General features: G+C 41.3%; 1 protein-coding gene across 1 annotated transcript; it reads right to left on the bottom strand.

Annotated features, from left to right (window-relative positions):
* Positions 1-803: 803 nt before the first annotated feature.
* On the bottom strand, positions 804-25,143 carry LOC121187806 (mitochondrial intermediate peptidase-like). The gene is made up of 19 exons (XM_041047244.1): positions 24,745-25,143; positions 24,429-24,602; positions 23,698-23,786; positions 23,507-23,593; positions 23,277-23,340; positions 23,009-23,191; positions 22,209-22,365; positions 21,895-21,943; positions 21,259-21,319; positions 20,993-21,045; positions 18,707-18,860; positions 18,421-18,498; positions 17,977-18,184; positions 16,889-16,998; positions 16,573-16,647; positions 15,742-15,858; positions 11,931-12,052; positions 10,735-10,808; positions 804-1,376 (listed from the first exon to the last, which is right to left on the bottom strand). Exons 1-19 carry the CDS (start codon positions 24,889-24,891, stop codon positions 1,276-1,278), a joined length of 2,103 nt encoding a protein of 700 aa, XP_040903178.1. The 5' UTR covers positions 24,892-25,143; the 3' UTR covers positions 804-1,275.

Here is a 25,143-nt window from a genome sequence, read left to right as displayed (position 1 = left end):
AATCTCCTCCAGAGCCAGAGGAGATATTATATATCTGATAAACAGATTTTAATGTATAAAATTTTGGAGTGCCAAAGAATCCCATTAAAAAAAACTCTGAAATGATAATGCAGCCATGTTCACATCCAGACAAACTGGGGTATTGCAGCCTGTGTGTGTTTAAAGCCACCCAGCTTGCTCAGTGATGGCGTGTTCACACCTTCAACAACCATGTGAAGCTGCTCCAGCCTCAGATCTCAGCTAAAGGCAAGCAAGGACATTGTACGAGGGAGCAGCTGCAGTCCCAGCTCAGCTGATAATTACTGTCTGAATGTGTTCAAACAGATGCAAACAGCCTCTCTGGAGCGTCTGGAAATGCAAAGAACTCCTTTAGAAAGCAAGCTACAAAGCTAAAGTTATGTTTGAGCAGCTATAACACAGTGTGAAGTAAAAAGTACTGAAGAGCAACTTCCCGTAATAAATCATCTAACTTGTACTTCTACACTGTGCCACAACAGCTGTGAGTAAGATAATCCAGATCAGATTTGACCAGAACTTTCCTATTTACAGCTGAAAATTCATAACACGAAATGCTGGACTCCACCCCCGCCTCCCCGAAACTCCTGACAGACAAAACAGATGGAGCAGTATTAATTTAAAGCCTAAACAATGACCACATGACAGGAAGAGCAGATTAAGTATTCTTCCTCACACTGATTTGATCAGGAAAAAACAATGTTCTGCTAGTATGCGGGCTGAAAATGGATATTTAATGAGGGGTTATTATCTGTGGAATTAATAAATGAATGAAAATGAAGGGAAATGAAATGATGAGAACCGTAAAACTTTATGTGGAGAAATTTATGTGGATATTTTACATCACAGAGTACATTTCTGTTCATTGTTGCCTGACATAAGTTACTGTGACATGAGTTGATTTACCATTAATGTTGACACAAGGGAGTCCAGAGTTCTGGGAAATTCCCTGTGAATGAGACAGACCTGACCATAATCTGCAGCTTTCAATACCGATAAATAATCAGGTGTTTTCAGAGGTGGCAACAAGTTTTTACTTCTTATCGAGACATTTTCTTGACAGCAGAATTGGCCTAAAAATATCAACAAGTCAATGTGACTTTAAGAAAGACTAGCAATATATAAAATAGTAACAATTCATTTACAGACAAGGTAAAGATGCTGATTTAGAATGACAGTGCACTATGCTGCCATGGTTTTCACCTCGTGGCTAAAGCAGCAAAGGTTCAAGTCCGTTTCAACGCCACCGGAAGACGTCTTTCAGCTCTCAGAGTCCATGATGAAGGTCTCAAAGTTTGGGTTGAGCTCAGACACCAGCGCGTCCACAAAGTCGTCAATGGTGGGCCGTCTCTGCAGCATCCCTGTCACAAAAAAAAACAGAGAGCAGCAGGCTTCAGGGTGTGAGTGTGTGTGTGTTGACTGAAAGGGAAGAACATAAAAGCTGTGGCGAGACACTGGGATGGACTGGTTTGCTATTTTCAGTCACTCCATCTCACCTCATTCTAAAAGGAAAAGTGCAGCTCACTGCAGTGGTTTTACAGAACAGAGCAGTCTAATGGGTTAAAAGGGACATTTTTAAGAAATCCTTTGAAGCAAGTGCTATTTTTAAACCAAATTAAGTTAAATCCAATTACGTTCAAGGATGCAGGCTGCTGCTCCTGAGGCTTTTGATCTAATTCCAGTTCTTCTGCAATGTCATCCACACTAGTATAATGTATTTTAAAGATGGTTATATTTTTAACATTTCACGTGTATGATTAGTGCAATGTTACATTCTAATTAGTTTGAGTTAAGTGAAAGTATAAGTGAAATTTCCACATATTGTACAACAAGACTTCATTGTTATAAGCCATCGTTAAAGACGGTGTGCTGCACTTTATTTTTTTCTGAACCTCACACATTCTCCCTCTACTGAAAAGAAATGAGAACAGGCACAGAAACAGCTTTTAACAGGCCTCAGATGGTGATATGACCCAGCAGACTGTATGTAGTAAAACCAACCTATTAAGTTCTCAACATCTTCTGTTTCTGCCTTTAACAAAACTAAAAGGTATATTGTACATTTTATAGAGCTTTATGGGGGTAATACTGAGCTCACACACATACAGCACACACTCTCATTACACCAGACAGTGACTAGTGCCGTAGAGCGACAGTGCAGCCGTGAGCAAGCCCTGGGAATGTCTGTCTGTGTTTTGAGAGCCCGTCTGCCAGCTCATGCATGGAGGACTCCCTTGCTCGCTTTACAATTCAGCTGCACGCCCGCTTTGAAGTCAGTTCATTTCCCCTTGTGTAGCTGCCAATGTAAATAGGCGCTCTCCCCCTCCCCCGCTTTCCTGCATGGGTCACCTCCAACACACACACACACAAGCAAGTCTGCACAGGTACGCATGAATGGAGACGCAAAGAGTTTCACACAGCGATCCAGAATGCATGGACACACATATATGGACACAAGCTATGGACAGTCAAACACAGACAGACACACAGACACACACTGCGGATGATGTGTTGCTGCCATGGTTAAACTGGCTCAGCAGGTAGAAACTGAGTGCAGGTCTGGCCTGGCCTGCTATGAACCTCCTTGCATGAGAACACTACAGAAGGGATTATCATCTCCTCTTACCCACCGGTAACACCCTGCCCCTTGGCTACAAGATGATACCAACGTACAGGGGACCCTAACACACCGCAACCGCAAGGCCCCTGGGTCCCTGGGAACAAGGCAGCCACATGAAAGCGATTATTTCCAACCATAAATGATAGCCCTAATTAAAGAGCTGTGGGATGTTTTTGCTGTGACCACTGTTGGCATTTGATGACCGCTTTAAAGTGGAGACAAATGTGCCATGAACAGCTCAAGCTGCATTAATAAATGTTAAAACAGTGAATACGGAGGCCAGCAAATCAAGTTACACCTCAAAACCCTCCTCAGACAGCCGACTTTATTAGAAAATGCTATGTACAAAATAATAGAAACAGAAAAGGGTTTAAATATTGTCATTTCACTGTTGAATTTCATTCCAACATATAACCTTATGGTGTCTGAGGTAAAAGGCCCAACATTTCTGCACATACATCTCAGTCTTTCCATATTTTATTAATGAATAATAAAATAAACTCCAGCTCAACAAATGAAGAAGATGCATATTTAAAGCAAAACCACCAATGCTTGTATTAAATACACTTCAAAACCTCATTTACCATCCTTACTCAGTTTTAAATAAAATGCTCCACTATGTTCACCAGGTCGCTGTAAGTAAAGTTGTGGGCAATAAAACCAAAACAAGGAACTTAAAGACACTAAAACACTTCACTGTGAAAGGAAATGCCTTAAAGTAAGGTGATAATTCTCTGTGGGTTTGTCATTACAGGTAACACCTTTCACATTACGCAGACATCTGACTCTTTGTTGATGTCAAAATATTTATTAGTGCAGCTTTAATCTAAAAGGCTTTGTTGGTCACGACGATTAAGTGTGTGTGTGGAAAACTTTACGTTACTTGCAGTAATATCCTCTTTTCAGTCGCCCCTACTCTGCACAAAGGTCAGGGTCACAGAAAAGCATTCCAAAAGGTCAAAGAGCAGTTTGAGGGACAGTCGTCTCCCTGCTCACTACACCAATATGTGGCACAAAACACAACAAAGAAACAGGCGCACAGGTACACACATGCTGTGACATGACGTTTGTTTACTTATTACAGTACGTGAGCAGACAGAGCTGTGGGCTCCGCGACTCATTTGAACTCTCCATACACTGTCTGCAGCGTCACCAGCACTTTCTCTAATAGATGTAATTTCCTGACTGCGTATTCACAGGGGAGGCACAGCCTGCCACAGGCTAGTGTGTTAAACAAGCAAAGTTAACATGACAAGAGTGATGAGAGGCAGACAGAGGAGGAGGAGGAGAAAGAGAGAGAGACAGAATTAGAGATGGGAGGGAAGGTGTGATCATGACAGAGGTTAGGCAGGTAAACAATAGCACCCTCGCCTTCCCCTCATCAACAGCTGCCTGTGGCGTCAGCACCTGGGTCTCACACACAGCATTCAACCATACAGACGAGGAGAAGACCGACAATAAGCAGCGAGGAGTGAGTCTTTTTTTCTCAGCCCAGATCTCTGGGAGAGTTTGAGAGGAATGCACAGATAACCTCAAAGTCATAACAACAGTGTGGAGGAGTATCTGATCTGAGGAGCTGGTTTTATAGATACACACGAGGAGGCGGGGCTGAGTCAGAGAAAACACACTGGTGGGGCATATTTGACACACTGCAAGAAGGTAAGCACTGAAGCTGACGGGGTTGAAAAGAATGGCTGAAAAATGGATGCAACAGCAATTTATTTTGTTCATAAACTGTCTCAGTAACCCTGGGTAATCCACAGACTTCACTATGAACACTGTTCACAGGGGCCTTTTTCTTTCCCTACAACTATTATTTCCAATGTCAATCTACAAATTATTTCCTTGACTAATTGTGCATTCTATAAAATGCTTAAAAAACAGTGGTGAATGCTTTTCAAGGTGATGCCCTGAATTTGCTTCTTTTTGTCCAACGAACAGTTGAAAATCCAATGATATTCAATTGACTGTCATATATTACAAGAAAAGCAGTAAACCCTCTTATTTCAGAGGCTGCAACTTGAGAATATTTGGCATGTTTGCTCAGAAAAATGACAGAAATGAAATGAATGAAACTGATTTTAAAAAGTTTCAGATAAATCTTCTGTTCTTCTTCTCTGTGAAGTAATCTTGTTAAACTGAGCTCGACAGTACAAGACAGCTGAAATCTCCAGATTCACACAGGCCATCCAGGTACTTGTGGTTTACAGCAGCACCTCATCAGCACAGATACTGTAAGAGTCCCTATGACTGCTTGATAGCACAACTACAGTGGGCAGGACTGTACGCTCAATCGTGGCTATGCACCGAGGAAAAACCAGAGCCAAACTAAACATAGGCTGTGCTTTGTCTCCATTGTTGAGAGCCTTAGGACAGAGGCTTTGCCGTGTGAGTCATCTCGTATTTAAGAGTTTCCATTTCCATTCATAATGGCACTGACAGCCACTGAGGAACAAGGCTTCTACCCATTACAGACAGAGAACTCAGCCAACAGAGTTTGGGTGAAACAACAGGTGTTAAAAGACACAGGACAAACAAAGTATTCAAAGTAACAGTGGGTTTATTTCAGCGGGGGTATCCTCAGACAATCTGCTGATTAAGAAAAGGCTCTTTAACCAAACCCTTGCTTTGCACATTCACACATTTAGGCCACAGAAAAGCCTCACTAAGCCGTTGAGTAAGGTACTCAAGGGTAGCTTGTGGCTCAAGGGTACTTCAAGAGCACTTGCTGGTGAAGGAAAGTGCACTACTCATTCTCTATCCCTGCCCAATTTTTCCAAGCTGGTGTGGGAACCTTCAAATCGCAGACCCTCTCTCCTTTAGCTCGATTTCCACGGCCTCTTCTTGTCTGTAATAGTTGTTTTCGCAAAACTGAACAGAGGGATTCCCACTGAGGACTCATCTTAAACTGACAGTGTACTTGAGCATAGCTCTTGGCCACACATCATGTACCAAATAACTTGTTTATTTACTCAAAGGGTGGTGGGCGATGGTTATCGGTCAAATGAAGACCTATGTGGCTGGCTAGCAGCTCTGAGCCCTTGGTAATGACAGCTCTGGGGACAAGTATTCAGCAGAAATCTTTCAAAATTGCTAACCAGCCTGCAGCTACTGCTGGTTGAATTTACCGAACATCCGAGTTACCGCCTAGATACAGTTTTGCTCTCACGGATAAAGCAATTGGGACTTCACTGTCTGATGACCTACATTCTTCTAAAAACTTATAAACAAAGTAGTGCTCCCATTTTTTGGGCAAAATAACATGAAGAATGATTTCTATTTTCAACATGTGCACAATTTAAAGACTTTAATTAACACTTAAATATACATATTGGCTTTTCCACAACACTGTCCAAAAACATCCCATAACTTGCTTTCTTGACTCCGTGAAAGAATGTGTAGCAAGCATTTCTATTTTTATCTGAATCTTGCCATTGCAGCGCTAATCGGCACTGTTGGAAAGTGTCCTTAACCAATCCAAAGGCTTAGCTGAAACTGTTTTATAAGAGCTATTGATCCCACTCCCATGGGCTTGGCTGTGTTCTGTTCTTTCATGATTTAATTGGTTGCTTTTATAGGCCAATTACACCTACTTGCAGCTTGGAGGGAACAGCAGTGCGCCACATTTGTACATTTAAAATGAGAACAAACTGCAGCATGCAGTAACATGAGCCTCCGCGTCGCCTCCTCTGCAGCATCACATTCCCTGTATGTTTATGAAACAATGCTCGGATGCTTGTGAACGAATCTCAAAGTCAGAGAAGAGCATATGATCACACATTTCAAAACATATTTCTGGCTGATTCAGTGGCTGTTTAGCTGCTGCTCATAACCATTCCAAACATGTCAAGGTTTGAAAAGCAGTTACCTCTGTCAGACCTGGAGGCAAACCATCGGCTCAGTGCCTCTGTAATTACACCTTTGAAGTTCAGGAAGCTTTTTCTACAAACCACACTTTAGACAGGCCCAGAAAGCAAGCGGGACAAGGGTGATGACAAACATTGCACTGGGAGGCTCTTTGTTGAGTAAGTGCTTTCACAAAAGAAAAAAAAAAGAAGAAAAACCTGCAATGTTAATGAAGATAAGCCCTAAAAAACCCAGTACACCAACCTCTTCATGTAAGAGAGCTTTCCCCACCCAAACCTGCATAAACTTAAACTGTATGAAAATGCTTACTTTTATGCAGATATATGCAACTTAATCCAGGATTCTTTATCTGAGAACTAGTTCATACGATGAACTAGTTCTCAGATAAAGAATCCTAAGTGTTTACGTCTGTTTGAAAAAGCAAACCCGTCATACAGAGAAGCGTATACATTTAAATACGGGGATAACAACAGTCACTCTGTGGTAAGATGTTTGTAGTGTTGCACTCAGGTGTAAAAGTGAAAACTGCCAGAAATAATTTTGCAACTAAAGTAAAAGGCCTGCTTACTTTCTGGCCTCCACACAGCTAGCCAATCACTGTGGAGGGATGGGGTTTCTGAAACTGTTTGAGCATTTGAAGTGTATTGGTGGCTCAACATCTAGCCATACTAGCTCTGTTACTCTAGACGTGGCAGTGTTGGTCTTTCGGTCTGGATGGATTACCATGAAATTTTGTCCAGGCATTCATGGTCACCAGAGGATGAATCCTACAGATTTTGGCAATCCTCTAACTTTTCATAGAGCACAAACCAAGAGGTTTGCATTTGTGGTTTTAAATGAAGTATCTCTAAAAGTTACAACTTTGGCAATTTCCTGACTTTTTCTTTAGAGCCATCATCAGGTCTAATGTTTCATTTGTTCTGTACTTTGCTTCTATTTAAATTCCATCCATCGTCTGGAGCGATGCAAAATATTTAGTAAAAAGCCTCAGGACTTTGATTACTTTTCTCTTCAGAGCTCTGTGGTCATCAAAAGGCAAATTACTATCAGTAAATCAAGGATAAGACACTTCCCTCTGCACTTGCACTGAAAGATCCTTTTCATCACATATCATGTATGTTTTTAAGGAAGAGCTATAAATTATGTATTTTGCAGCTTTACATCTTGGCTGTGACGTTTATCCAATCCTCTCCTTGAGTTCAGACAGGACTATACATCACTGTCACAAAAGCGCTGTGGGACTGTACAGACCACCGTGCTCTTCGGGTTTATTAGCAACTATGCGAGCAGTCATAGGAACTATTCAGCCAAGCTGCCTCCGGACAAAGAACTAACAGGGTCCTGGGACTCGGCTGCCTAGCCCAAGTAAATTCATTTTCTGTGCTCAGTGGTCAGGGCTATGGGAACAGTCTGGGCCATGAAAGCCCTCTCTGTAGCAGGAACCGAGGTTCAGTTCAGTCAGTTGCTCACCTTTCACTCTCTCCTTCCCTTTCTCTCCTTTTCCTTCCCTCTTCCTCTCTCTTTCTCTCTGACTCGCTCGCTCAGTCCTGATGCTGCTGGTCTGGATTTAATGCCCGGGTTTACATTTCAACACCGTCTTTCCTGGGAAACATCCAGTAGTGGGCAGGGAGCCACACAGATAAAGACTGGCCTCTGATTAGCTTTCCTGGGCCTGCTCCGGTTCCCCGTGTGCCCTTGTGCCCCCTCTATCACCTCGCCGAAGGGGAAAGCAGGGAAATGTTACACACCTCCATTTACAAGGGTCTTTGTTTGAAAGGATTACGTGTAATGGGTTGGACCTGGATTCAGTGTCCTTCCTCTAGTCTTCTGGTCCCTTCTGGCCTCAATACTTCTTTTGATATAAAAAGGGCCCTTCTTATTTGCTTCAAAATCCTTTTCCATTCCCCAATAGGAATTCAAGATGGTTGCTGTGAACCTCTCAACCCCACAGCGAAGAACAGTGAAAAGCTAAATGTTTCAGCACATGCACTGATGTGGTTTTATAACTCTGACTTCAGCGTTCATGATGTTAAGGTAAATTACGAGGACATATGTAGCCATCAAAAATGGCAAGGCGGCGGAATGAGTCTCCTTTAAAAACGTAGGGAGTTTTTGCTTTGGTTTAAGCATTTCTCCAGACCCAGATCAGATTTTGTTCTGATCTTAAAAAAGAAAGAAATGTTTTTCTTAGATGCTTATGAAAGAGAATTGAAAACTGTGTTACAGAACATTGCCAAAAATGTTGGCTGGAACTAAAACCTAGCCTTTTCAAGGCTCTTTTAATTTTAAAACTTTTTTTTAAAAATAAACTTAAATTATTTTTTACCTGCTGACATTTACCCAATGCAGACATTTTTATAATCTTGACTATGGCACCATGACTTACGGCTGGGAAAGACAGCCAGGGGGATTAATATGACCCTGATAACTACTCTGTTCACAGGGCCTTGGCCTATAATTAGAGTAGCACTCACTTCAAAGGGAGCCATAAAAGCAAATATTGTCAGTTCAACAACAGTTAATTGGACAGTAGATCTAATAACAAGGATCTGATCTGTTGGTGGTTGTAATTTCAGAGGCTGGGTGCAGCGCTGGTTGGAGCTGTCAGGGGGACAATCCAATGGAGAGGGGAGGAGGTGACCCTGGGGAGAGATTTACAGTACACTCCCAAATGTCACCTGATATTACTACTCCCTCTCACCTCCTCTTCTGTTGTCCTGTCCAGACATGCCACAGCCACCGCTCAAGGAGGGATGGGAGGATGAAGTGAGGAAAGCACCAGGAGGAAGCTGTTTTTTGAGGTTTTTTTTGGCTGTCAATCCTACGTAAAGATAAACTACAGCTTCTGCTACAATGACATAATCTGATTAACTAAAGTTTGGTGGTCACAAACCTGGAGAAAAGCTAAAAGACACTGCTAGTTCACTATGTCAGAATGCTAACATTTGCTAATTGGTATATAACTGCAAAGCTCAGCTGTGGCTGATGGGGATATCAATAAGTTTTGCAGGTATTTCAAAACGTATTTTAAAATGTACAATTAAGTATTGGACAACTTAGATTTTTGATTTGGTGCTTGCAGTAGAAGAAAAGCCAGGGGTCACAAAATCAGTTGGATGCCTGGTCTGGGGACCATGAATGCCTGTTCAATATTTCATTTCAACACATCCAATAGATCAACCAAAACCAAAGTTGTGGACGGAGCGGCCAACAAGGCCATCTGTAGAGACATGTTGTTAGCATGGATAAAAATGTATTTGATCTGAAGTGGTTAAAAGCACAGTGGGATGATGAAGCCGTCTGTGCTCTCAGCTCTGCAGAGTCAGCAGTGTTTAGCAGTAAAAACCCATAATCATCCACGTCTGCATTTTCCTCCTTCTAGATTTTGTCCGTGCACAGAAAAGCAACATGTCATTTAAAACATTGTTTTTTTTTGTTTTTGTTTTTTAAAGCCGATCAAATAACTAAGCTTAAAAAAGGGTTGGACTAAAGTAGCATGAATACTGTGTGGCTGCCACAAAAGGAGCTGACTTGACAATTCATATCCCAGCAGCCTACAATAGCAAGACTCGCTGAGCCTCTGAGTTGACAAAGCTCCTGTAAACAAAGATAAGAAAGCTTGGGAGGTGAGTCTAACTGGTAAATATGTGCCACTGTGGAGGCTCCAGCACAGACTGGGCCCAAACCACAACAGCAGCAGCTGTGAACAGCTGAAAAAACTACAACCTGACTAACAGATTCACAGCTGCTTCTGCTTGATGACTAACTCGAGTTAATACAAAGACTCCCGTCAGGTGACCTTCGATACAACCTTTACACGTGAGGTTAAAGGACTGTAGTGGAGATCAAGAACCACTGTCTATCCAAATTGCTCTATACTGTGATTAGCCACAACATTAAAACCAGTTTGACATGGCTGATCAGTGTAAATACCAAGCTGCCCCAAATTATTGCTATGAATTGATGATTATTCCTTGACTTTTTCAAGCCAACAACAACATGGCAACATTATTTGCTGTGTAAAAAAAAAAAAAGTGCACTGACACTTTAATTCCTGGAAATGGACACTGGAGGGAGAAGTGAGGCCTAAAGGTGTCATTCCTCATGTAACCCAAACATTTTGATATGAACTGGTAATAAAATAAAGCTCTTCACTGACTTTTATGGATAACAGTGAAAGCATTCTTTCAACATTTGGAGAAAGAAAAAAAAGTTTGGACATGGTAAGTTACCTTCCACCATCAGCATGGGCTCCTTGGCTCCTCCATGGGCCAGCATCTCCCGACGGTAACGCTCACCCATTTCCCTGGAAAAGATACAGAGAGCAAGGCAAACACAGACAGAGAGAGAGAGAGATAAGGTTACAGACACCTGTATCCTCCACTGCCGCCGCCGCCGCCACTTGGAGCCCAGGGCCTAGTCTCCTAAGCTACCTGTTCACAACAGACAAGTGACAGAAAACGGAGATCTGACAATTGCAGGTGGAACTAGAAGAATCTCAGAAAGACAGGAAGACAGAGAGACGGCCGAGCAAAAGAGAAGGAAAGAACGAGAGAAGCAGAGAGAAAACGCTGCAGGGCTTGAGTCGAGGGAGATACAGTGGAGGTTTCGTTTTACAAAACAAAGTCTTTGTGCTTTGTCCAGGGGCAAACACTTGTGATAAGGGAGGGTCTGGTAATGTGGATGCTGTGGTTGTGTGTCTGTGAACTACAGCAGACACCTGCTAAGGCAGTGCTTCACATTAATGTCATGTTCAATGTTGGGCGGCAGAGACTTAAACAGTATCCAGGGAAGGCAGCTTGCCAGGAGGCATCGGTCTCAGCACGCTAAACACAGAACAGGTTTACGCTGAGCCTTTACATCACCGTGTGATTCTCTCACCATAAACACTAGGCTGCAAGTGACTGCAGTGAGACTTAAGATTGAAAGTTAATCAAAACATGTAAAATACCACAATATAAACTGAAATACAGGAGCTCAGTGAACCTCATAACCTTTGTGATTTTACTGTTGGAGACTTTTATTGCTTTGACTTGAAATAGGATGATTAAATAAGTATTTTCCATTTTGGTGATGCCAATCTAACCCATTCAAATACAGCACATTGTTCAAATTCAAAGTTTGGAGCGATTCATTAGAGACAGATCCATAACTCTTTTCAAGCTTTTAAATTTCAAAAAAATGTGCTATGGCTGGAGATTTTTAATGGATCCAAATAAAAAATGTTTATTTTCTTACTAAGAAAAGAAGGATCCGTTTTAATGAATTACATAAAAAGAGAAATTCACTTGCTCAATTTGAGTTTGTCTTTTGTAAAAAGTTATTAGTTTTTTAATTCCAGGAAGGTTAAGCTTTTCCCTCCCATTTCTTCATGCACAGTTTAATAGTTTGTTATTGAATTTTTTTTCACCTTAACCACCTGTCTCACCTGTTTAAAGGATCCTGAACAAAGCACTGTCTCCACACCATTGACGCCACGGCCCGGGACATGAGGTAGGAGTAATACTTGGCTCCATAGCCAATCAGGTGGCTGAATCTCAGCTGCCACGCCTATACCAGAAATTTAAAAAAATTAATAAATAAATAAATCAACAAGAAGTCACAAGATTATCATCTTCACTTAAGTGAAAAGACACGGGCTTAAAATAATCCAGCAGTCAACAAATTCTACTGCTGCAGACTGGATGCAACAGAAGAAACTCTGAGAGGGGAGAAGGATCAAGGCAGAATTCTGGCTCCCAAATAAAGAAAGTACACAAAGAAAGAATACAATTATCCCTTATCATTATGGATTAGTTTTAACAAAATGAAACATGTAATGGGTCTGATGGAAGCAGGGTATATTGTGAGGCTGCAGTGTGTGTGGCAGAGGGAGGACGTCACAGCCTTAAAAGGCTAACGTGTCTGTGGTCGTAAAACATGTTGAGAGGAACATGTTCCATGACCACAGCTAACTATTCCAGTAAAAGGCACAAAGTGAGGCTGTAGATGATGACTGCAACTGAAGATAAAACTACAGAGAAGCATAAAAATCTGCATAAAAGACTCAACCTTCTTTAAGTTATTCTTTTGAACTGATGTAGATATTAGTGAAATAAAAGTGATTAAAATCTGCTGATGAATATGTCAGACGCTCCTTTCATCTTTTTCAGCTGCTTCCCTTATCTTTATCTTGATGGAATAAATACAGGCCCCCCCCCCCCCCAAAAAAAAATCTCTATAACAAACATTAAATCACAACCTGCTAGCTCCTTCTTTAAAGGACAAAACATGGAAATTCCTAAATGGTAGAAAGCCCCCTTCTTTTCTCCTCTTTTCTCCCCTGTACTTGCCTGAGGGGGCCCCCCTCTCCATATCTATAAAGACGAGCTCTTTTATGATCTTTGCAAACGGGGACTCTGGGGGAATTCAGCTGGCAAACACTCAAACATTCAGCCTGTTAGAGAAGACAGCAGCTGCCATAGTTAACAAAATCATAACAGACTGCAGACGCCTCCCTCCATTTCCACATTACACTCTACACAACACTTTAAACATGTTAATGATTTATACATCAGCTGCAAAAATACAGATAACATTTGTGATGCGTCAGTACATACATCTTATATAATACATTATATACTGATGACATTATATAATGTCATTTAATCAAAAGTCGATTTCGTCAATTCTGTATCACAATGAAAGGAATGTATGGTGAAATCATACCTGGAATCATAATTGTTACCTCTGAGGTCAGAGATAGAAGGTATAGCAAGGAGGTCAAAATGAATGCTTGAGATGTTTTGTTTATGTTTTAATTCTAATAAAAATCTATTAGCCTTGTTATGCTTATAAAGCCATTTAAAGTGCTTGTAATGAAAGACTAGCTCAGCTGAAATAATGCAAAGTGGACAACTAATCTATAAAGATCATCACCAAAAGAAACCATAAAAAACTATATATCACAAACACTTATATACTAAATACCTTAAAAATTATGTTACGGGATGACAAAGTGTAATGCACTTTGCAACTGCTGCTTGAGAGTCTAAAATGGCAGCTGCACATCTTCACCGCGGTGGGAGAGAGAGCTCGGTGGTCTGACCTGGTCTGAGTGATCCAACAGCGTTAAAAATGCTTAAGCTCCAAAGTGTCGACTTGACAAGACTCTTCTGGGCCGTGGTGACTTTAATGAGAGTAAACAGCACTCCTGAGACGAGTTATGGCTCAAAAAACCACAGGAAGGCTGAAGCTGACCGAGTCTGCTTTGTCAGCTGAACGCAGCAGTGATACACCGCCTCGGGTCATGTGGGTTAGAAGTCTGTTTTAGCCGTTTAGAGTCAAATTCACATGAGAGGAAAAGTGTAGGACACACTGACGAAGAGTGTTCACAAAATTAACCGACAGATTATGTTGTTCTGTGCTTTTTTTTTTGTTTGTCTAATTTTAACGTAAGGTTTTAAACCTATGGGAAGGCCAGTCTTTCATATGAAGACTCTTATGTGATTAATACCTGCTGATATATTGGAAACAAATTAGCATTGAGGAGCCATTTTGGTATGCTGTCTGACGCTTTAACAAGATGCTTTAAACATTTGCCACAAACGTGCCACGGAAATTATTTTTTTTTACGTCCAAGTTCCTCTTTGTTTCCAATCCCTTAGCCACACATCAAATGATTAATGTCGACTTTTCTGAGAGAGTGCAAGTGGGTCACATGTCAGCGAGATATCCTTTTGATCCTTACACACAAAGGACACAAAGTCAGCACAGGCTTTTTACTCTGTTTTCCTCTTGTACGTGAGATAAAAGAATGTTTTTGTTCTTTCCGAACTCGACTCGTGGTGTTTTGTCCATGGTGCTAATGTGCAACTGCGCATTTTTACAGGAGAACGTGAAACAACATGAGCTGGGTCTTGCATTAAAAACAAAAGATGAACATCATTAAAAAGAGGAACAAACACTTGGTCCCGAAGCATTCGAGCCAAGAATTGCAGATCAGAGAAATGTCAACACAGCGAGCAGAACATTTTGCTTTCTGCCATTTACTTCCAAATATTATCTTCAGCTCAAGGATGAGCATGTGGTCTGTGTTACTCACAGCTGATCCTCTCTCTCAGCGCACAGCGGGAACTGATAGCCCTGCTCTATAAACTATACACATGTCAGCGTCACCCTGATGTTTACAATCTGTGGCTCTCTGTAACCTATTAGCCACTCAAACGTTCGCTTTACTGTGGAAACTTTTCCTGTGCTGTGTTTCCATGAGGAGAGAGAGAGAGATTCAGAGGGTGAATTAAAAAAAAAAAAACAGACAAGTTCAAGTAGAGTCTGTCACTGAAGGATCTAAACAAATCGGTTTTCATTTGCTCTGATCCAATGATGATCCAGTCCTAGATAGTCGAGCACTGTAACCATCCTCAGTCCAAATGGGGAAAACGATCCTGCCGCGGTTAGCCGTGCACGCAGAGGTGAGCGTGTCTGTTAGAGCTTTCAGTGCGGTTTGAAAATTTGAAGTGAAATAATTGCGACAGTGGGAAACTGTATAACATAAACCACAATCTCTGGAGAGAAAACTACAAAGCAGGGCTCAAGCAGAAAGTGTGGGAGGACTCCTGTGTGTGGAGAAACGCTGGCTGGGACACTGAAGACTGGGAGAATATAAAGCAGCTCTGAAATCTCTATTCCTGATGGCACCCCACATAATTATAGAGTAAATGCTCTATGAAGGCCATTCCTGGCTAAATTATCACTGTGTTTTTGATTCCGTTCTCCCTCCTGGCCTCATCCCCTCGCCCACAGCTGCAAAAGTGGGGGAAATAGAGAGCTTTGTTCATTAAAGGACCAGGAGGAAGAGTTTCAAATATTTCCCCCAGGGAGGGCTCATTCAAAGTATACCTCTGCTTTGTTATTTTAGCAGGGCTTCAAAAAAAAAAAGACTTTAATCCCTTAAACGGTGCGATGCCTGGGTAAAAGATATAAAACCAGTGAGAAAGAGGGTAAGGAAAGAGAAGAAGAAAGGAAAAAGAGAGTAGAAAGCTACAAAACTCATCAGTGAAGTGTGTGTTGTTTCTGTGCTGTGATCAACTGGGCAGTGAGAGGAAAGTCTTTAGGGAATCGGGCACAGATTTTTTTCACCAAATTAGCATCAACTTTGAAGACTGTAGCAGAACACACATATTCAGGAGACCAGCTACTGAAAAGAAATGAACTCAAAGACAGTGTGTAAGACAGCACAAAGACGGACAGAGATGTACCGTATTGGGCGTATAAGGCAAGCCGTAGAATTTTTGCTGCATCTCCTTCAGGATTTCTGTGGTGGAGCGGTTCTGAGGTTTGCTGTGGTAGATCTGGTCCAAGACTGCATAGAAAATCTGCCCAGAAAGAACATAAAAAAAAAAGCATAGCTCCCATTGAATCAGTCCTGCACATACGGTATATGAAAATAAAATTTAAGTGCAGTGGTAGAGTTCTCTCTAGAAATAGGGTCAAATTTTTTTTTTTTTTGTTTTAGTCCTCATGCCCAGCAAAACTGCTAAAAGATAAATAAACCAGGATAAGGTAATATGGTTTAATGATTTAACCTAAAATATCCAACAGACTCAGTAGTGGTTCCACAAACACTAAATCGGGAAAAAAAAAGTTTGTACAACCTCTTCAACTACCAGATGCTGTTACATGTTTATGCGAACCAACATTTCTGCATCCTTCATCCTTACAGCACTGGAGGCTTTCCAACTCGAAGGAATGTCCATTATCAAAACATCGGATCTTCAGCTTTCTGGCATGAATGACTTCAAGAAACACTGAAGCTGGAGATCAATGATCTCTCTGCTCTGCGATTAGGTGTTTGTGTTATCTTATTTGCTCCCTCTATTTGCATGACGTATTTACAGCTTTTTGGGGAGGAACCCTCAGCAATCAAAAAGCTATTAACAGTGAAACAACCATGTGCAAATGTGCTCCTTGTAAACATCCTCTAGACTGTCACAAGTACTGGTGTCACAGATTAACTGATGTGAGTTGTAGGAGGTTCTTGGAGTTGTGTTTTGTTTGAAAAGTGATGTGTGTGGGGCCGGTCATTGTACCTGCAGCTGCGTGTCTGCAGCTCCGCACACCTTCTTCGACTCACACAGCCGAGCCACCATACTCTCAGGCAGAGGCTGAGGAGATGAAGAAACAGACAGAACAAACCTACAGGTAACGATTCAAGTCCACCTTTTTCAAATTGCTGTTTCTGAGCTGATGTGACACAAGCTTAACTTATAACGGCTAAAATGAAAAATGAAGGTGTCAATATTACTATGATTATGATGTATTGGACAAAATGTCTCCGCAGTCACTGAGTAATAATAGAGCAAATCTGTCCTCACACTGGTCTTTACTTTGAGGGTTTAAGTTTACCTGTCCCGTTTCATAATGGCGTGCAAACTGACTGATGACGCGATAGTCTGTTGCAAAGTACTCCATGAGGATGGAAGGGACCTCAGCAAAGTCAGTCGCACATCTGGTTCCTAGAAGAAAGATGTCAAAAGAAAAGAAACAAAGGAAGGTATGGCTTAGTTCAACAATCTGTCTGAGTGGGTTGATGCAGACGCAGATGTATCACCCACTCTGTAACTTGGCATTCACACTGAGGGTGTTTCATGGAGCCAGTGCAACAAAACAAAGCACAAGTGATTTGTGGTGCAATGACAAAATCAGGTGTTTATACTCCCAAAGTAGCAAAACAATACCCAGACAGGTATTGGCCGCTGACCTGACACACAACTCTAATACGCTCATTCTTTTAGGCCGAAAATACTGTACGTCAATCTGAGCTCATCGAGTACAACATCAGATATAAAAAATATTAAAAAATAGAGCTTTAAGTTACCGGTAATGCAACTGCCGTGAACTTTGAGCCACAATTTAAATGTCAGTACCATGTCTTAAACAGATGTAAACATGGTGTCCACTGAAGAAACAGCCTTCAGTTGAGTTAACGGATACCATTATTATCGTAAAATAAAATACTTTTGGGCTCTTGAATTACTAGCGAAAGTATCCATCAACTTCACCTGACAAGTGAAACAGTGTCGAATGACAGCTTTGGCAGCCAAGGATAATCTAAACCTCTCCCTGGGGCTTACACTTAATCGGATTTACCCTCAATTTTCAATTCACTAGACTGTAATGAATAACCTATGGCTCTGTATCTAACGACATAATTCTAGCCTGTGACATTTGGGAGCTGCACAGCCATCATTTTCAGACACAGAGCTCATAAAATGTCAAACATCGATCGCCTCCCACATTGCTGCGTTGTTATTACATTGCTACATCCTCTGCCAGATTAACAGTTTGAATAAAAACATAATGAATGATACATGTGTACAACCTTGACTCCATTTACAGAGTCTTACTTTTGAAAGCAGGTGTAAATCCAACTAAAGCCTTTAGCCTGCACATGGTTACAGTATCTGTATGTTCAGCATATGCTCACGCCTCACCTGTGACATGCTGGTAGCGAGTGCGTCCCAGCATGGAGTGCATGGCGTGTCCCATCTCATGGAAGAGGTTCTCCATCATGCCCGGAGTGAGCAGGGTGGGGGCGTTCTTGGAAGGGTGGGGCAGACTCAGCATCAGCACCACAACTGGCAGTTGGTACTGACCTGTTTCCTGGCACCAACGGCCACCACGGATGGTGAAGTGACAGTCCTGGGAGGGAGAGGAAGGGGTGAGGCGAGAGGTGGGGAGGAAGAAAGAGACTGATAGATGAAGATGCATATTTTCTCATGGACGTACTTAAGAGAGTAACACATGTCTCACTGACTGTGAATATTTTATCTGAAAACAGAATTTGGTAGTAAGGAAAAAGTGCATATAAAATGAGAAAAGAAAAAAAATTAGATCAGCAAACAAGAATTTGTGTAGGTGAGTGTTTGTGTGCACACCTGATGAGGTTTATCTGACCGGTGGAAAAAGTCACAGTAGATATATCCCAGTAATCCCTCTGTCTCATGTACCACAGCCTAGAAGCACAAACACACACACAGACACGCACATTAAACACACACATATGAAAAACTCTGATCTTTGAAAACTGTCTTTGGTTTAATGTAGAGATAAAAGCAGCCAACAGCATACATCTGATCGTAATACGCATTAGAAACTGACTCCTCATTAGCGTAAACAATCAACACTATCACTGACTGTTTGCAGTATCAGTATCAGATTTACCAGTTTGCGGACGTCCTCGCTCCACACCTCTCCAGGGCTGGGATGTTCAGACATGAGGGAGACACCGTACAGCTGAGAGAAGAGGCTGTTCAAACCCTCCATACAGGCACCAAGAGACAGGTAGGGACTGTACAGACTGGGCTCTATGTTGTACCTGACAAGACACGAAATATAAACCAAGAATATGGAAATGAAAGAAGCAGCCCTTTTTAATCTTCAGGTCAGTGGGTCACGAAGTGATCAGACATTTTCCACCAAATGTATAAACATAATTATATTCAGCATCCAACAAAACTGAGTACATCCCTGGTCAACATCATTAAAAAGTAATAACAAATCATGTCCATTTAATACAAATACAAATAATTTTTTTGCCAAAACCCAAGAACAATCTGTATGTTCACATTTATTTTTGACGACAGATTTGATCCTGAATATGGATGATGTGACCAGTGTTGCACAAATCTGCGGAGAGACGTTCTGTCTTCTTCACAGATGATTGTTTTCAGCTGCACAACAATAAATTAAACTAATGACTATTACAAAGAAAGAAAAACATGCTGTGTCCCTAAATGGAAAGTAATCTTGTGTCCTCAGGTGACAGAAGATCGCCTCCCATCTTCTAGCGTACTGGGGAAAGTGTCAAACTATTTTAAATACAACCAGATACAGACTAAAATGTCCCAAAAGGCTGTTCTTGTTGCAGACCCAATCCACACAATTAATCTAAAAGGCCTGAAAAATTCCCTCATCGTTACTCATATGGGATCTCAAAAGGCAGGACAAAGCCACAAGGTTCTTGTCCAGGGGCGACCCAAACTTAAAATGGATGCATTCATGCTGCTGTAAGGCACTTCAGATAAAGACCACCAAAACTAAATGGTTGTTTAGCACCATGTCCAGTGTATTATCAGTGATGAATAACAGACTGCTGCTGAGCTCAGCTACCAGCTCTGTTTACCACACGCACACACGCACACACGCACACGCACACACGCACACACGCACACACACACACACACACACACACACACACACACACACACACACACACACACACACACACACACACACAATCTGTACGTCATTCAATATGGTTTGAACACTCAGCAATTCAAATGCTTACTGGTGGAAAATCAGAAATTAAGAGAAAATGATTTGAGTGAGTGAGATTAACAGTTTTTGGGTCTGTGTGTGTGCGTGTTTGGTGTGTAGTGGAAAACAGAAGCAGCTCTGGGGAAACTGTTTTTTTTTTAATGCAATCAGACTGCATCCTTAATTTCTTTATGGATCTCTTGCCAACAAGCAGAGCCCAAAACCACAAACAGGAGAGGACTAGAAATTTCCTCCGCTGGAGGAGTGGTAGCACGAGAGAGAGGAGGACAAGATGCACTCCTCCTCAGAAGCCCTGGGAACAGTCACCAACACATGAAAATGTGCACACACACATACACACACACAACTTGGTGGTGGCTGCTTAAATCCAAAGGACACATGAGGGATCTATAACATCTGCAATAAAGATTTACTTAGAACCTCTCCAGAACGTTTTGGCCCAACGTGTTAATAGTCTCTGGTGAGTGCTAGGAAGGAAAAGGGCAGTTTATTAACAACAAATATCTGTAAAAACTTGGAGACACAACAGCTAAGCTAAGCGAAAAGAATATGGTATCAGACTGTGCTGTTTAAATGCATTTAGAGAAGAAACGTTTGGGCCCTGGTGGCATCGAGGGTTCAGATTAGGAGAGTGAAAAGTAAAATCCAGGACAATCATATATAGACTGTCATCAAGTCAAATAAGGTGAAGAGCACATTACAACCACACAAGACATCACAGGTAGCAATAAATTTGCCACAATAATTTAGTCACATGTCAAATGTAGCAGTGAAAATGCTTTAGGAGCTGCAAAATGCACTGAAACTCAAAAACAATACTGGGCGTAAAACATGCTGTGAAGCAGGGCTCGACATAAAAATCGCCACTGCCACAAACGCCAAGAAGGAAAAACCACAGACTGAAGCAGAGCATGTTGATTATATCAGACTGTATTGTCCCGAATCAGAAAAGCAATATGAGAGAGCACTTCAGCAACTCCCATGCTTCTCCTCTAACACCTTTTGTAACGTCTGTCACCTGAGGAAGAGCTTGGACGCAATAGCAACTTGCACCGTGCTGGAATATGGAGTTACAAACATCTAAAACCGACACAAAGATACCGATCAAGATGCCTTTATCGAATGACAGCGGGCTGAAAAATATGTTTCATAAGATGGCTGAATGCTCACCTTTCAGCACGCAGGACACCGCTGAGGAACGGGTGATCCCAGGGCATGAGTTCCTATGAGATAGGACCACGAGCTTTATTTACATGTGACACCAAAGAATTTAAAAACAGGCAAAACAGAATAAAACTCATTCATATTAAAACTAACCTTACATTGAGGGAAATGTGTAATATTTAAGGCATCAGGGTACACTTTCATGTACTGTAGCTGAACACAGGAAAATATGCTTGTATGTAAAGAATATGTTGTGAACAAAAATCACTCACAGAATTACGAGGGTTGAGTTTCTTCTTCATGTCCCTCATCATCTTAAAGTCTTTTGCTGTTCTGTGAGATTTAACAAAAAAAAAAGCAAAAACAAAACATCAAAACAAGTCATGAGCTAGCTGACTGGAGGCACTCATTCCAGTCTTTACCCAGCTATCTCTACTCAGGGTCAAAGGGGGCCAGAACCTATCCCAGCATGCATTTGGCTGAAGGCAGGGAAACACCCTGGACAGGCTGCCAGGCTAACGGCTCACATTCATACCTGTGGGTAATTTAGAGTCTCGGGTCCACCTGACTTGCATATTTTTGGAGTGTTTGAGGAATCCCGAGAACACAAGAATAAACTTACATAAAAAACCCAGAGAATGCAAGCTACACAAAAAACCTGAGGCCTTTTGAGTGTGAATCAACGGAAATGTTACAACATAATGGCCTCTTGAGCGTCATGTTGTGTTAAACGGCTCACCAACTTATAGTTAACTATAGTTGAATCTTTAACTCCTCAGTTGCTTTCTTTTTCTTTTTTATAAACAATGTAACACATAAATCAGGTCATGATAACGACCCTGTAGATTTTCAAACTTAATATTAGGTCTGTACATTTTTTGACAAAAACTTTAAAAAGGAGACTGTACCTGTCTGACAGCTTGTCTGTTAACAACTGAAGAAAGCTCATCACCGTCTCTGCAAAGGGCAATAAAAGTAAAGATGCGCCATGTAAAACCATCTGAGACTTGTTGCCAAAGGCACAGGCAGAGCAGCTTAGAAAAGTCATTTCTGTAGCTTGTATTGAAATTCTGAAACAAGAATTATTTGGCATCTTTTTAAATTATTAACAATTATTATACAGCAAATACGGAAATATTAACTCATATGCATCTTTTCACACTCTCTCCATCAAATAAATAATAATAACTATACTGACGCTGAAGCAAAGAGATGCATTAACCTGGTGTTTTGGCCATCGTTCCCTTCAGGGCTCTGTGACCGTACGACTCGTAGCCCACAAGCTTGGCCAGTTTGTATCTGCATTTCAGCAGCTCTTCCAGACACCGCATTAGGTCTGCGTTGGGATAGAGGTAAATCCTGTAGGCAATCTCTCGCACCTACAAGAGAAAGAGGGGACAAATTAATGATAAAACAAACAACATCTAAACCAACATATAAAGAAGGCTGTTGAGGTCCAGAGTGAAAAAAACAAAAACAATCTATTGAACAATGGTTGATCAACAGACAGGTTGAGAGATCTGTAAATGATCCAGTGCAGACATCACTTTATCTTTACCTGAACTGTCAAATTGTCATGGTTTTATGCATGATTGTAAAATATCATGTGACCGGCTGTAATTTGACTTTGAACATGGCTGGACTACACTGATCTCAGCTTTTATTTTTTCTGAAGTTCCAATAATCCCTCTAACATTACTATAATTATATCAAGGTTACAGGATATCTGTCAAATTAAGTAACGTCTGTTGCTACGTGTGTGTAACTTAAGGATCAGAAAATAATAGAAATGCTAAAATCATTAAAATTTGAGTGTAAAGTGTAAACAGTGGGCAGGAGACAATATTTTATTAAAAAATTGTCATTTTGAAAAAGAGTTTGATTACCAATCAGGACAGAGCAGACTAATTTTCAATCTGCCCTTACATTCAGTCTTATCTCTGTTATAGAGCAAGGGCGCCACCTGCTGAACAAAAAGGGAGAAATATTCCAGTGACAGTCCAAACACACTACTGTACATACCAAGTCATCGGGGGAATCTGCATGCAATCCCCCCACTTGGATGAAGCTTCCTTCATTTGCAAAGTGCAGGTGTAGGTGTTCAGGAATCGCAGACCTGGCGATTCTGTTGGGCATGTGAGAGCCCACCAAAAACTCATTGTTCAGATCCAGCATCTTCACGTGCAGGGCAACTGCCTCTTTCCTCTGCAGGGAAAGGAGCAGCAAGATCAGTAAACACATGTATTGTTGATTACTCTTTTCAGACCTGTGTCTTTTCTGACTAACTCACCAGTTTGTCATCCAGGTGAATTCCACTGATTTCAAAGTCGAACATGAACAACTCTGCCACTCGTCTAGAAAGGCAAACATAAAGGGCGATTGAACCGTCCATCACTGGACATTATTGTTTGATACTGATACAATTATGAAAAGACGTAAACAAAAATATTTTATCCACAGTGGTGTAAACACCTTCTACAGACCCTACAATAAAACTAAATAAGATAATGGAAAAATTACCTTGTGTCAGGATCCAGCTGAGCCACAATGTCCGGGCTGTCCAGCAAATTTTTAAGGCTCTTGCATAATTCAACATTAGTGTTCAGCCTGAAACAAACAATTAGCAGAACTGAACATCTTTCAAATACTTCTTTGTGTTGTGCAGCTATGAAAAACATTTGTGAAGGTGAGATCAATATGTTGCATCTTACTTCTCTACAACTGTGCCAATCTCTATGCAGGTCTTCTCTGCAGCCTCGCGGAATGCTGGATCTGGATGAGCTACTTTAACAAAGTCTGCCTGGATACAGGGAGAGTAATCACATTTCACTATAGCTCAATTTAATAATGACAGAGTTGCAAAGTGAACAAGCGAGCCACACTTCTCAGGATTTAAGACATATTATCTTCATGTGACATATTACCATTAGAATAAGTCTACAGTATAGAATATGTGAGTCACTCTGTAGGTAGTAGCACAGTTTTAGCTACAGATCAGTCACTGCTGGAGTCGAGGACTGAATTTTATAAGCTGATACCGATAAACGTTTCAGAGTTTAGTACATCCAACCATGAAATATCATTCATCTATAACATCTACAAACATGTTTGACAGGGATTCCTTTAAACATGGTCATTAAATAAGTGTGGCCAAGACTTATACTGACTGAGAGACTTTATAGTTGAAAAACACCCCTGTCTCTATGTAAATGCATCACTGTAAACTGTATTTCTGTACTGCAGTCTCTTGTAACTTGTCAGCAGACCAGCACACCAATACTGATATGTCTGTGGTAAGTTACCATATCAGCCAATACAACCTACCTGCACTGGTGTCTCCTACAGATGAGCAACAACCATTCAGAACTTCCTAAATATCAGCTGGGAAGCTTGGGCTGTACAATATCAGTATAATAATTGCAGTTTTGTGCGTTGAACTCACCAGATCAGCCACTTTACACAAACCATCTGAGAGCTGGTCAAAAGACTCCACAATCTCAACCCCTGGAGGACAAGAACAAGCTTTTTCCACCAGGAGCTCAGTGTTTTTGAGAGCTGTCTTTGTGGCTACCTGGAAGCCTGCTGGACAGCTGAGCTCTGACACTCCAAACAAACCCTGCAAACAAAGTTCAGAGAGAGATTGGGGATGTCGTGGCATATTTACCACAGATTTATGTGACAGTATTATTTCACTGGATCTGTGTGTGATAATGTTGCAGTGCTGTAATTCATCAGACACGTTAAAGACTAATACAAACCACGCTCTTTTCGAAACTGTCCAGTCTCCTGACAGGTTTGGCATTGAAAGCAGCTCCAACAGGTAGCCATGTTGCGACATTTCTCCGGACATGCGTCCACAAACTTCTGTGCTTCACAAAGTAAAGCAACCTTTTACACGCAGACATTTTGTACTTAATCTGCTGTGTGTCCTCTTGATGTCTACTGAGGCTTGCAGTGCTCACAGTGGATGACAGAGGACATACTAAACTTCAGCTTTAACGTTAACCTGTTTGCAAAAGCCGGAAGAGTAAATAACTTATGTAAACAACGTTAGTATGTTCTGCACCTATCTCCGTAGGTAAATTAAAGACTACTTGTTTTTTGTATGAAACGTACCTGTCATTTCAATGAACACAAACGCTCACATGTTAGCTCTC

The sequence above is a fragment of the Toxotes jaculatrix genome, chromosome 9 (genome assembly GCF_017976425.1).
Source record: "Toxotes jaculatrix isolate fToxJac2 chromosome 9, fToxJac2.pri, whole genome shotgun sequence".
NCBI classification, from domain to species: domain Eukaryota; kingdom Metazoa; phylum Chordata; class Actinopteri; family Toxotidae; genus Toxotes; species Toxotes jaculatrix.
Note: the sequence above shows the minus strand (reverse complement) of the source record. Positions and strands in the feature narration are given on the sequence as shown.